General features: G+C 48.1%; 1 protein-coding gene across 2 annotated transcripts in view; it reads right to left on the minus strand.

Annotated features, from left to right (window-relative positions):
- The window catches only part of ST8SIA2 (ST8 alpha-N-acetyl-neuraminide alpha-2,8-sialyltransferase 2), a gene marked incomplete at both ends in the record, with an annotated part of 59,525 nt that overhangs the window by 10,706 nt on the left and 34,043 nt on the right, over positions 1-14,776 (minus strand). The window contains 4 exons of one of the 2 annotated variants that reach the window (XM_079701014.1): positions 2,951-3,244; positions 7,905-8,162; positions 12,459-12,587; positions 14,642-14,704. In XM_079701014.1, coding sequence (XP_079557140.1) covers positions 2,951-3,244; positions 7,905-8,162; positions 12,459-12,587; positions 14,642-14,704 — 744 coding nt within the window. The remainder of the gene's footprint in view (positions 1-2,950; positions 3,245-7,904; positions 8,163-12,458; positions 12,588-14,641; positions 14,705-14,776) is intronic. The other variant, XM_079701015.1, reaches the window with a different exon arrangement.

The raw sequence follows: 14,776 nt of genomic DNA on the forward strand, positions 1-14,776 counted from the left end.
AATGAGTGTTGGCCAGGATGTGGATAAATTGAATAACAAGTGTTGGATGAACGTGGAGAAACTGGAACTCTTGTACACTGTTGGTAGATTGTAAAACGGTGCTGCCACTATGGAAAACAGTATGGAGGCTCCTTAAAAAATTAAAAATAGAACTATGGTATGATCCAACAATTCCATTTCTGAGTGTGTATCTGAAAGCATTGAAAGCAGGGTCTCAAAGAGCTATTCACAGACCCATGTTCATAGCAGCACTATTCACAAGAGCCAAGAGGTAAAAGCAACCCAAATGTCCATTGATGGATGAATGGATAAACAAAACATGGCATATACATACAATAGTATATTATTCAGCCTTCAAAAGGAAGGAAATTCTGACACATGCTACAACATGGATGAAACTTGAGGACATTACATTAAGTGAAATAAGCCAGTCACAAAGAAGCAAATACTATATTACTTTACTTATATGAGGTATCTAAAGTAGCCAAAATCATAGAAACAGAAGTAGAATGGTGGTTACCAGGGGTTGGAGATATGAGGAAAAGGGGACTTGTGTTTAATCAGTACAGAGTTTTGGATTTGCATGCAGAAAAAGTTCTGGAGATCTGTTTCACAACAATGTGAAAATACTTAACACTACTGAACTGTACAGTTGGAAATGGTTAAAATGGTAAATTTTATGTGGTGTATATTTTACCACAATAAAAAAGTGTTTATCCTGTCCCACCCCATAAATGGGGTGTTTATTGGACAACAGATTTTTAATAAGGAAATAAGATTATTCTGCAAACTACAACCCATATTGGAACTTTGAGGTAAAGAACTCCTGACAGGTGAATTTGACTTAGTCCATTGTTCTATAGACTCCTTTATTAAATGGAGGCTAAATAAATTTCCCTCCCAGTGATTTCACCCTCTGGTCCTACTTCTACCGCTTGAGTCTACAGTACAAGTCTAATCCCCTGGTTGGTGGTTGGTGGCAGCTGCCATGATCACAGTAGCTATGACTGATTGTCTGTCTCCCCTGTGTTGGCACAGGACACACATTCTGTCGTAGGTATTGCTCCCCAATATAAATACAGAAAGCAGGGCACAGGAGACAAGCCATCTGGTCAAGGATGTTATACAACCAAGGGAGTAACGGAGCTGGGATGTGAACCCAGGTGTCCCTACCTCCAAAGCTCATGTTCTTGATGCTAGGCCAGATTGCCTCTTAGCCAGACTCCTCCTCAGCCTTCTTCTCTATGACCCCTTGCTGTTTTCTCAAATGCCTTTGTTCTGCATCCCTCACCAGCTCATTCTTCCTCTTGCAGTAAACACCAGGTAAGTTCCCACCTGGTGGGAACAGAGGCAAGCCCTTCCTCTCAATACAGACATTGCCCACCTTCTCAGTGATGCCCTACTGGACCCAAACCCTACAGGGCCCAGTGTCCGCACAGAGGGAGGGGGCCATTGTCAGAAATCCATCCCAAGGCCCCTGAAGCCCTCATTCCTGCCCCCTCCCCTTGCTAAAAGGAGAACCCTTTCCCATCCGTCTCTCCTGCAGTATTTCCTCCTGGGAGTTCCTGCAAAGGAAGATATTGCAATCTCAGGATTAACAGCCTGTTTGTTTAAAGGGCTTATTACTGGTGCTTAATGCTATTTTGACAGGTGAAAGTGAGTCAATTATAGCTGGAAATAGTTCTGGCTGCATAGTTTCTTCCAGGTGGTTGCCCATTCCCTAGCCAAGGGACTTTTTTTCTCTTTACCAAAGGGCACTTCGTCTCTTTCCCTCATATCCTCTGACCTCAAAACCACATAAAGACTTTCCTCCTTCCAGGAAGGAACAATGTTAAAGGCATGGAGCCTAAATCCATGAGATGGGGGCTGCTGCAGCAGCCCCGCTCCATGAGGGGGTGAAGTGGGTGCTAAAGGGAGGCTTGACAGGTCAACCTCCAGGATAAAGAATGCAGCCCTAGCGAGCCTGGGTCCATACAGGTGTCACTCCTCTCTATCAGCCACGAATGTGGCTGCCTCTCATTGAATGTCTCTCTAGGTCTTTCTTGAGGGCAATGGGTTTCTGTATTGATACCCATCCTAATTAGACCAGTGCTGGTCACAGGCTTGGGTGTCTCGGGTCGGGGGTCACCTTTATGAAGACAGCAAGAGTTCTTTCTGGGTGGCTCAAAGGACTTCCTAGGGTCACACCAAGTTAGGCTAAGGCCCCAGTGAAGATCATTCCAATGTCCCCCAGAAATTGTCTTATGTCACCAGAGCAGGACTGTGAACTGCCAGGTGGTTGGATGGACCACTGGATGCAGGGCCAAGCTGGCAGTCAGGAGTGTCATGAGATGTATTTGTAACAGGTATCTCACACTTAATATGCCCAAGAAAGAGCTCTCTTCCTCAACATGCCCAAACACACACAGACTTCTTCCAGACTCTCCCATCACAGAGAATGACACCACTGTCCACGCATCTGCTCCAACTCTAACCCCGACAGTCATCCTAGATTTCTCTATTTCTCTCACCCCTTGAGGTCCTTAAATAGAATCCATTAGCAAATCCTGCTGCCTCTACTCTAAATGTTCTAGCAAATCTGACCAAAGTGTTGCATATCTACTACCACTGTCCCAGTCTAAGCCACAGTGATTCCCAACCTGGACTCTTGCAATTGCTTTCCAGCAGATATTTCTGCTTTCCTTTTTGCCCCTCTATGGTTTCTCCTCCACCCAGTGGCTGTCCGAGGATCATTCTCCACACAGCTCTCTGGGTGGAGGCAACAGATTGCTCAGAACCGGCATGCCACATGCCACACATTTGCCAGCCTACTTCTCCAGGAAGGGAGGCTCAGAAAGGCCAGGTGACTTGCAGAGGTCAGATAACGAGTGAGTGGTGGAGCTGGGCTGCAAATGCACCTGGGAAAGGAAAACTGCCTCTCAAGCACCCCCCACACCCCGTGGCTGCTCACCCGCGGACGGCGTGCAGCAGGCGCAGAGAGGGGTATGCAGTACGCACGTTGACGCGGTGCTTCAGGATGAGCTCGTTGACCCACTCGACCCGCTCCTTGCCGCCCCTGGCCATGAAGGCGGGGATCCACAGGATGCTGCCGTTGAGGCTGTGCAGCCGCTGCAGCAGCTTCTCCCGCCACGTGGCGTTGACCAAGTCCTCGAAGGCCCGCTGGATGACAGAGGGGTTCATGGTCACCAGGTCTGTCTTGAGCCCCACATCCCGGGCGTACTCCTGCACCGGGGCCAGGTTGCATCTGCCGGAGAAAAAGGCAGCAATGGTCCTTCTGGGGAAGCTGAGGCACTGCTGCTTATACTTAACTTTACCCATCCTTTATCTCTCCTCACATCCTCCTCATCCCCAAACAAAGACCCAGGGCATCTTCCTGAATTCACCAGGCCCTCCTGTCATCCCTGTTCCTTCTTCTCCTGACACACATATTTACTGGGCCCTTAGCACATACATAGAACCTTGCTGGGCCCCGGGGTTGGACAATGCCTGCCAGTAAGTCAGCCCTCAGCCCACAAGATGAGCATGCTATAGGCAGGTGTGACCTGGTCACATTAGGTGACAGAGTGAGGGCTCTGAAGACACACTCCTGGGTTCAGAATTCAACTCTGATATTTTCTTTCTTTTTTTTTTTTTTTGAGGTACGCGGGCCTCTCACTGTTGTGGCCTCCCCCGTTGCGGAGCGCAGGCTCCGGACGCGCAGGCTCAGCAGCCTTGGTTCACGGGCCCAGCCGCTCTGCGGCATGTGGGATCTTCCTGGACTGGGGCACGAACCCGTGTCCCCTGCATTGGCAGGCGGACTCTCAACCACTGCACCACCAGGGAAGCCCAGCTCTGATATTTTCTACCTGTGTGATTCTAGGTAAACTGATCAACCTCTCTGTGCTTTCTGAGAGCTTCCTCCTGGTTAAGGAACAGCCACAAAAGTTTTTTTTTTAGCTATGACGGAGATCACAACATCATCCCCTACCAGGGATTAAGGCAGTCCCTAGACACCCAGTACTTAGAACGCTGCTGGACCACAGTGAGAGCTCAGTACATGTTCACTGTTATCATCAACCTCATGGGGAGGAGGAGCATCGGGTGGGCTTCCTGAGGTGGTGACCATCACGGAAAGTCTGGAAGGACGGCAGAGCAGAAGCCCATTTGTGGATAAGGCACCTCAGGAGAGTGTTTCTCCAGCTTGCAAGAGCAGAAGAATCACCTCAGGCAGTGGTTAAAAATACAGAATCCTGGGCTTCCCTGGTGGCACAGTGGTTGAGAGTCTGCCTGCCGATGCAGGGGACACGGGTCCGGGAAGATCCCACGTGTCGCGGAGCTGCTGGGCCTGTGAGCCATGGCCGCTGAGCCTGCGCGTCCGGAGCCTGTGCTCTGCAACGGGAGAGGCCACAACAGTGAAAGGCCCGCGTACCACAAAAAAAAAAAAAAAAAAAAAAAAAAAATACAGAATCCCCCGGTCCCTCACCTGGAGGTCCAGATTCAGCAGGTGAGCTGAGGAATTGGTATTTAGTCTTAGAACCAGGCAGTTTAGGAAACATCATGCTATGGCATCTTAGGCCCAATAAATGTATCACAGGGGCCTAGGGGTATGAAGCAGTGTGGGCATTTAGGGGAAGGCAGGTGATTTGCTCTGATGGGGGCATATTGTGTGGAGGAGATGGGGTGAGAGAGGCAAACAAGGTGAGATAGCAAAGGGTCTGTGTGTCAGGGATGCTGCCACCTGGCAGCCAGTGGGGGTCTGTACACAGTGGCGCCGTGTGACTTTTGTCCTGAAAAACCACACAAGTCGGCCCCACAGACAGGCAGATCTGTGAGAGCCATAGAATAAAGGTCAAAGTACAGCTACACATTGTTCTAAGTGGCTCTCGCCGTGGTGTTTCAGGTCCCTCTTTTCCAAGTGCATGTGGACCGTTGCGGACATGAGTCCTGGGAAAGGCAGAGCATGCTGTGGCCATGCCTCTCAAAGTGCGGTCCACTCATGGGCACAAGGGTATTAGAAATGCAGAGTCTCGGGCCCCACCCCAGACCTGATGACTCTGCATCTTGATAAGCTCAGGTGATTCATACGCTGGTTATGTCTGGAGACACTGGGCTAGAGCCTAAGGGAAGGACTTCAGAGACTATCAGCCCCACCGCCCAGGTTACAGATGATGAAACTGAGGCTCAGAAAGGGGAGTGACACACTCCGAGTCATGTGACAAATGGGCAGCAGAGCCAAGACTGGACTCCAGATATCATACCACTCATCTTGCTGTGCAAGTGTCAAAAAAACAAAACAAAAAACTGTTGGTTAGAACCCGCTGTGGCTTCTGGAAATCCTGGGGCCGGGCTGGGTGGAGAACTGAAAACTCAATATGGAAACCAGGTCAGGAAGGCCACCTTCAATGCTGCCAGGCTCCCCAGGAGGTGATCAGACCCTGCCAGGGTCAGCTTTTGCCCTCTGACCATACCTTTAACGCCCTCCCCAACTACGCTCACCCCTTCTCTGGCTTCTAATCAGACAAACCTGCCACTTCCCTTCTCCTCTCCCCTCTCCTCTCCCTCCCCAATTTTTCGACTGGAGAGCTTTGAGAAACAGGACTGAACCACTGGGTATGCCAGGCACAGACAGAACCTGGCAAAGGACAACAAACTAAAACAAGCGTGGCTGCTGGGCTGCAGCAGCTCGTGCATCACAGTGGATGCAGGAGTCAGCACCCCATCTAATCCCATGTCCTGAGGTCCAGGGAGCTCTGTGATAAGGCCGCTTCCCAAAGCCCAGGACAAGGCTCTCTTTGCATCAAGAGAGTCCCGGTAGAAACGTGAGATGAGGTTCTGCCAGTGCTGGGGTGCTGTTTAGGATGAAACTTGAGGCTCTGTGTGCCCTACTTTTGACCAGGGGACAGCAAGGCCTTGTTTTTGAGTTGGGTTGGGGGTCAGGTATCAGGGCCGTGAGTAACTGTGTCCAAATGTGTCCCCAGGCGACTGGAAAATGAGAAATGAGAATGAGAGCTCATTCTCTCTTTGGAGAGAATGATGGTCAAGTACAAATACAAGTCTCTCTGTCGCCCCTTCACTTCCCAGATTTTGTCTACAGGAGAATAAAGGTACTAGTAGAGTACAACTTAAAAGAGTTTTCCAAACTTGAGCCAACAACTGGCCAGCCCAGGAGACTTTTTAAACCAACCTTTTGTACTGGGCTCTATCCAGGGGTCAGCAAACTTTTTCTCCAAAGGGCCAGATAATAAGTATTTTAGGCTTGTGGGCTATATACTCTCTCTGTTGCAATTCTTCAACTCTGTACAACTAATTCAACTCTACATCGCAGTGAGAAAGCAGCCACTGAGGATATGAGAATGAATGGGCATGGCTGTGTTTCAGTAAAACTTTATTGATAAAAACAGGTTATGGGCCATAGTCTGCCTGCCTCTGTTCTAGACCAACTGTTCTCAATCTTGGCTGTACAAGATCCTTTTTGACTCACGTCCTAGGGAAATGGAAATAAAAACAAAAATAAACAAATGGGACCTAATGAAACTTAAACGCTTTTGCACAGCAAAGGAAACCATAAACAAGATGAAAAGACAACCCTCAGAATGGGAGAAAATATTTGCAAATGAAGCAACTGACAAAGGATTTATCTCCAAAATATACAAGCAGCTCATGCAGCTCAATACCAAAAAAACAAACAACCCAATCCAAAAATGGGCAGAAGAACTAAATAGACATTTCTCCAAAGAAGATATACAAATTGCCAACAAACACCTGAGAGGATGCTCAACATTACTAATCATTAGAGAAATGCAAATCAAAACTACAATGAGGTATCACCTCACACTTGTCAGAATGGCCATCATCAAAAAATCTACAAACAATAAAAGCTGGAGAGGGTGTGGAGAAAAGGGAACCCTCTTGCACTGTTGGTGGGAATGTAAATTGATACAGTCACTATGGAGAACGGTATGCAGGTTCTTTAAAAAACTAAAAATAGAACTACCATACAACCCAGCAATCCCACTACTGGGCATATACCCTGAGAAGACCATAATTCAAGAAGAGTCATGTACCACAATGTTCATTGCAGCTCTATTTACAATAGCCAGGACATGGAAGCAGCCCAAGTGTCCATCGACAGAGGAATGGATAAAGAAGATGTGGCACATATATACAATAGAATGTTACTCAGCCATAAAAAGAAAGGAAATTGAGCTATTTGTAGTGAGGTGGATGGACTTAGAGACTGTCATACAGAGTGAAGTAAGTCAGAAAGAGAAAAACAAATACCGTATGCTAACACATATATGGAATGTAAAAAAAAAAATGGTTCTGAAGAATCTAGGGGCAGGACAGGAATAAAGATGCAGACATAGAGAATGGACTTGAGGATATGGGGAGGGGGAAGGGTAAGCTGGGACGAAGTGAGAGAGTGGCATGGACATATATACACTACCAAATGTAAAGTAGATAGCTAGTGGGAAGCAGCCGCATAGCACAGGGAGATCATCTCGGTGCTTTGTGACCACCTAGAGGGGTGGGACAGTGAGGGTAGGAGGGAGACGCAACAGGGAGGAGATATGAAGGCATATGTATATGTATAGCTGATTCATTTTGTTATACAGCAGAAACTAACACAACATTGTAAAGCAATTATACTCCAATAAAGATGTTTTAAAAAAAAATCTTGGCTGTACACCAGAAGCCCCCAGGCTCCCTGGGCTACATGCCCCCACCCCTCTGACGGATTTAATTGGTCTAGGGTGCAGTCTGGATGTTGGAACTTTCCAAGGCTACCGAGCAATTATAATGGATAGTCAAGGTTGAGGAAGGGGACTCACCCAACTAATCTTGTTTCATCCTTTTGGGACAACTGGCAATGCTCAACTTAAATATGCCTGTCCCTTTGTGTCCAGGGCACCTACTGCGGTTACCTGATGACAAAGCTGTGTGTGTCAATCTCCTGCCCACAGCCGCTGTTCAGCAAGACCCCGGAGTTGCCCACGATGGCACACGTCCCGAAGTGCTTGTTCTTCAGTGGAGAGGTTCTGGGGAGGAGCTCATAGAGGTTCTGGGACACGTTCATTGTGCTGTCTCGGTCGAAGATGTAATGAATAATATCTCCAGGTTTCAGGGTCCCCTTGAGGACAGAAATGTCCTTTTCAGCATCCAAGAACTTTAAGATTTGCTTCCTATGAAAACCAAACACACATGAGGAAAAAGTCTCCTGTTGCTACCTGCCCTTTGCCAACCCAGCTTTTCCTCTCCTTGGTCACCCTGCAGGGCTGATGCAGCCCAGCACACAGGGGCAGCTAGAGGTCAGATGCCCTCTGAGAATCTCTGGTTACACAGTTTTTAAAGTAAAATCTCCAGTTAGGATCCTCACCTTCCTAGGGGCAGGAATAAAACTTCCCTGGTAACTCTGAGAGGATTTCTATCCTTTTTCTGACCACATCTCATCCCGTCTATGTGTTTGACTGGAGAATCTCCAATCTCTGGTTCTGGGCAGAGACTGGCAACACGGCTCAGAGGCTGATCTGATCCTCCTTCTAGGAGATAGGATACCTGCCCTGGGAAACGACTTCATCAGGACTGAATGTGAGCTCATCATGAAGGGCCCTGGAAGGAAGGGTGACCTGCCACCCTGGTTTGCCTAGGAAAGCGTGGTCTTAGACTGAAAGCCTTGTACCCCAGGGACAAACTGCACCCGAGTCTGGGGCAAACCCAGACCATGGTCATCCTATCTCATACTCCCCTCTCTGAGTGGGATTCAGGGCCACCATCTGACAGGCAGTCCTGAATTAGGACCTGGAAACCGGAATGACAGGTGTCCCTCATTCCTCAGTGGCCTCTTTTCTTCCCTGGAAGCCTTCTCTGGGCACAGGGGCCTCCCAGGGGGCTAGTGGGTGTGTGGACACTGTGAGGTGTGTCAACCACTCGCCGTTTGCAGGACTGCGAACATGGCCTGCCGTCCGTGCACTGGTCCTTTCTGTGCTGTGTGCTCCCTGGCCCTCTTCACTGCTGTCTTGTTTGGAGTTTGTAAATATTGATACCTCTCTGGTCCCACAGAGCAGCGTTGCTTTGTGTTGTTTCAGAACAAAGGTGATCAAAAGACAGCTCTCTAGGCTTCAGCGTGACTTTGATTTAGGGGGAAAGCTCCAGAATCATCTAGCAAAGCACATAGATGGGATGGGATGTGGTCAGAAAAGGGATAGGAATCCTCTCAGAATCACCAGGGGAGTTTTATTCCTGCCCCCAGGAAGGTGAGGATCCTAACTGGAGGTTTCACTTTAAAAACTGTGTAAACTGCCCCAAAGGTTTTTAGAAATGATTCAAGTCATCCAGAGAAGGAAATCTGGTACCCAGATCACCTGGAATTAATTTCATTTCCTGCAGCTAGTGAGCCCCCATCTAGAACAGACACAATGTTGCTGTTCTTTTCCACGAAGCCCCAGAGGAACAGGACCTTCACACGCTTTGCAAATGTGAGGATTTGCAAGGTGGCTGTACCGTTGCACAGATGGTAACACTGATCCCTGAGAGCCTGTGTGATCTGAGATGGTCACAACCTGTGGTGTATCCCAGCAGGATGCACATTCAATTATTTGGGGAACTATAAAGAATTTAGAAGCTCCAGGCTGATGCCTGAGAAATCCTGATTCTGAGTGTGGCCCAGGTCTCAGCATTTCAAAGGCTCTGCAGGGGACTCTAAGGTGGGTCCAGGTTTGGGAGCCTCTGGCGTCACCAAGGGGCACCTAGAATGCTTGACAGGGCACAATGCTCCTGTTCCACTGGTCTTGCCTTATTAATAATCTTGATCTCGTGCTTTCATGCAGGGGAAACCACTCTTGATGAATAATTTGTATCTCTTGATGGAAAACAGAGATACAACAGAAAACATCGTTTTTATTTATAGTGCTTTACCCAGGATTACACAACTTTACAAACTAATATGGTCTGGAAATTGCTGAAACCTTTGCAATTACTTACCCCCAGAGTATTTAAAAGCAAAGAGAGCCCCCAGAAATCCCATAGATAAACTCCTCTGTGGATGAATTAATTTCTAACTAATTATGAGAAATTACTACTAATTATTAAACATCATTCCAAATCACTCACAGAATCTTTATTATGAATAATGTTGGTGACTAATTGAAGGAAGATGAAGGAAATCCTTTTCTCCCCTGGGTGAAGGCACATTGTTCCTGTCAAGGTAGCTGTGTGTTTGCAGGATCCCCATGGCGGCCACAGTCCGGTCTTCTCCGAAAGGGGGAAACCTTTTCTCTACCCAGTGGTGGGAGAAAGAGTGAGTGGAGATTGAGGTGGGCTTGTGCTGGCAGGAGGATTTCACTCACAGGTGGTGTAGTGGGGTGAATAGTGGCCTCCCAAACATATGTTCACCTCCTAACCCTGGAACCTGTGAGGTGCTTTATTTGGAAACAGCATCTTTGCAAATGTATTTAAATTAGGGATCTCGAGATCATCCTGATTACCCTGATGGGCCCTAAATCCAATGACAAGTGTCCTTCTCAGAGATAGGAGAGGGGATACACAGACACAGAGTGAAAGGCCACGTGAAGACAAGGCAGAGACTGGAGTGACATGGCTACACGGCAGGGAATGCCTGAAGCCAGCAGAAGCTGGAAGAGGCAAGGACAGTTTCTCCCCTGGAGCCTTCAGAGGGAGCGCTCAGAATTCTGGCCCCCAGAACTATAGGGGAATACATTTCTCTTGTGTGAAGCTACTGAGTTGGTGGAAATTTGTTACAGCAGTCCGAGGACTCGTGCTTCACGAGGGCTGCTGACCAGGGGTGAGTAACGCAGGTTGGCCGCTGTTGGGGTGTAAGACGAAGGCCGAGGGCCCAGCCAGGGGCCCTCCGAAGAGGCCTTGAATGAGGGGAGGCAGAATGGTGGTGACAGGAGTCAGCTCCTTCAGATGCTTTCTCAGCTGCTAGGGCTCCAATCTCACACCTCTCTACTCCCCACACTTCCTCAGGCCCCAAATCCAAGCCTCAAGAAGCCAGGGGTAGGGGCATTCTGACAGTGAGCCCACCTGAAGGGGGAAGCTCCCTGCTCTGTATGGTGACACTCTTGGTGGCTATGGTCAAGGCTGACCGCCATGCCCCAGACTCCTGTTCTCAGCTTCCTCTCCATGATGATGGGCTGGGAAGGTGGGCTGTGATAGTCAAGGCTTTCCCGTCTAGTCCTGGTTACTGCACTGACCTCATCACCCCCATTCCCTCCTCCTGATGGGTGCTCCAGCAACACAGCACAGACACCAGACTTCAGGCAGCAGCTTGGCATGCCTGGAAAACTCCTAATTATCCTTCAAAACCCATTGCTCCTGGCAAGCCTTTCCTGGCCAGCCCTCTTAGTCCCCTTACAAAATGGAGTACTCTCCTCAGTATGATCTATCTCCAACTTTTTTTTTTTTTGGTGGTACGCGGGCCTCTCACTGCTGTGGCCTCTCCCGTTGCGGAGCACAGGCTCCGGACGCGCAGGCTCAGCGGCCATGGCTCACGGGCCCAGCCGCTCCGCGGCATGTGGGATCTTCCCGGACCGGGGCACGAACCCATGTCCCCTGCATCGGCAGGCAGACTCTCAACCACTGCGCCACCAGGGAAGCCCTATCTCCACCTATTTATATGAGGCAACACTGCCTAATGTGTACATCACACTGCCCTGCTCTATCTTTGTTACATTTGTGACTCCTGCCAGCATGTCTGATTCATGTCAGCGCCCCCGGCCCCCAGCACAATGTCTGCAAGTGAATGGTTGGGTTATACTGACCACTCTTTGCTGCATCTATCACAGCTCTGTCAAAGTCAAGTGGCCAAAGTGCTGACATTGGAATCCCTTCCTTACAGTTCCCCATTCCCGCCACCCAACAATGACTGCACTGCTCTGGAAACATCACTCTGCAAAGATCAGGACAAGTGTTGCTCTCTGGCTAAAACAGACCTCTCCCTTTGTGGTTAGGTGTCCCATCAGCTCCTGGGTCACCTGATGCCCAGTTGTAGCTTTTCTTCATGTCATCAGGGAGTGGCTGCCTACTCAAGTCACACGGGCTGTGGGAGGAGACAGCTCTCCAAAGACAAATGGGAGGACCATTGCCGCTGGAAGGGGATGGATGCCAGGCAAGGACTGCTGCTTTGGGGCCCTCTGGGAGAAGCCATCTGTGATCCCCGCCCCCCCGCCCCAGGCTCTCAGTGCTGCTGACCCAAGAGCCTCACTCCCTCCAAACCCAGGACCTCAGCCAGCTGCTCCTGTCACTTCCCCGGCCTGAGTCACCGCACACATGTGCTGGGCTGCCGGGCTTGCCTGGGGTTTTTATTTCCAATTGATCAGTTAAGAGATGAAACCTGCCTCAGCGGGAGGTAAACATTTTATTTCTACCCTGACTTCTTTAGATGATGGAGAGCGGCAATTTGTCAGCTTGTGCCAAAGAAGGCCAAGTCTGTCTCTTGTCCTAGAGGTAATTACCACTACCTGATCCTCAGAGAGAGCGTTTGGTTGTGTCTCCATTTGGCTGAGGCTGGTTGGATGTTGCGCTTAAAGCCTTCATTACTTCTGTCAACGACAGCCGGCGACGAGGAGCCATTTATTACAACTTCAGCTCTGGAAGGGGGAGGAAAAAAAAGAGGAAGAGGGGAGACATGATCTGTTAGCAAGCCAATGACAAGTCTAATAGTTTTGTTTTTGCACAAGCTTGAATGTAAACTTCTTCGGAGGAGCAAAATTGCAGTTATTACCTGAGAAGGGAAGGAAGTCTATTTATCTTCTAGAATGCACCAACTCTCTCCCTCAGGTATTACCTACATATATTCTGGGAGACAGGAAGGGGGTGATGAACTATCTTTCTCCCCACCCCCAGCCCCTGATGTTTCCTCCCAGTGAAACCTAGCCGTCACTGTCGTAATAGTAATACTTCTTCAAGCCACTTTTGTGAAACTCCGAAGAGCAGTTGCATTAACAACCAAGTATCATAAGATGGTTTACAAACTTAATAAAGAGGAAACAAAAACTCATATTGGGGCAATGGGATGTAGCTTTATCTCATTATCCCTCGTTTGTAAGATGCCACTTCAAACGTCTGTGTAGTTCCAGAGTTATCCGTGCTGTTTCTCTCTCCCACTAGACTGTAAACAGGGGACTTCCCTCACTCATTTCTATATTCCCCAATGGTCTAACATAGCAGGTGCTAAATAAATAAGTGTTTGTTGAATTTGAATTTGGATTTGACCTTGGGGGGTGCCTGGATGGATGAAGTTGCTGGCTGGCTCTGAATGCCCGGGGCCAATCATAATTCTGGGTGCATACAATCTTTCCACCTGACTCAGGCACTACAGGACCCGCTTGAATTCAGATGTTTGAAATCTATGCTAGTAGGTTTCTATGAAACTAGGTTACAATTACATCTCAAAAGGCAGTGTAGGAGCCAGCCTGCCTCTGCCGGATGCACACAGATGCATGTGGGTCACATCGCAAGTTCCTTTTGTCTGGGCTGACAGCAGATTCTCTCAGTTAGAATGATAAGTGGATTTCTGATGCCAAATTCTGGAGCTTTAAAGAATTCAAACCAAACAACTATGTCCTCTGCATTTATCTTGGAACAGCCAAGTTAAAAAAGATGAAATCCTTTTAACAGGTCTAAACCCAATGCTCTATTTTGCTTTCTGTAGGTAGAAAGGAATTTATTTGGGGGTGCACTTTCTCCCCACATACCTCCATTCCCAATATTCCTGACTCCTCTGGCTGATATTCCTTGTCTGGGATTCAAAAATATGTAACTTTTGCAAAGAACAGAAAATTCAAGGGTTTTGAGTAAGGTGGATGCATTCCTCCAGCCTGCAGGCTTAAAGGGAACCTATGAAAGGAAACAAAAGACCTGACCCTTTGCAATTTTTGCTGTTTTCATGAACAGAAGCAGAGGGTGTAGTGAAAAGATTTCATAAGTTGTGTGACTATGGGCAAATCATTTTATCTCTCTGAGCCTCAGTTTCCCCATTTATAGAAAGAAGGTATATAAGAGGAAGATATCCTCTGGATGGGGACTGGACATGGTCCAACCATAGCCAGTGGCATGCCTGAGTCTGTTGGCTTGCAAATCGTTTGCTCACACTCCTGTATCAAGCTGTCTTCTGGCCAAAGACTGTCATTCGAGGAAACACTCTTAGAATTTAGAGTGTGCCTTCAGTAATCAAGGTTAACATTTCTGAATTGACTTCCTAAATATTTTTAAGAGGTCTCAGCAAAGTTCCTGAATGCTCTATTTTCCGTCTTTACCTCCTGGACAAGCCATCTACCACAATGAAATTGGGTGAAATTCCTGATTCCTTTCAGAGTCTCCATTATTCGGCAAAAATTCAAGTTATGAATAAGCTCATTGGTGGCTGAAGTGCCTCCAAGTGAGTGGGCTCTTTTGCAGAAAGAGACTCTTACTCATCTGAATTTTCTATCTCTGCAGCCTCTAGACCTTGGGCCACTTCACGGGCTCTTCTATTGACAGCTCCCCCCTCAAAAGTGATTAGGGAAATGCAAAGCCAAAGTGAAACGAAACAGATCTCTTTGCTATTTGCTAAGTAAGAAGGGCACCATCCAGCAAAGAGGAGAAGCAGATTAATAGCTGCCTTACAGCAAAAACAAATGAACACAAAATCTAATTTACAAACCTATTAGATTTGCTATGTAAGCTGTTCACAGCTGATCTGATTGTACCTCTGCCTCCAGAATTCCTGCAAGACAAAGGAAATGCATTATTTATAAACCCAGCTCTTCTTTGCAAAGCCCTCTTCAGTTGCCAGGAG

This window comes from Hyperoodon ampullatus (genome assembly GCF_949752795.1).
Source record: "Hyperoodon ampullatus genome assembly, chromosome: 3".
NCBI lineage: Eukaryota > Metazoa > Chordata > Mammalia > Artiodactyla > Ziphiidae > Hyperoodon > Hyperoodon ampullatus.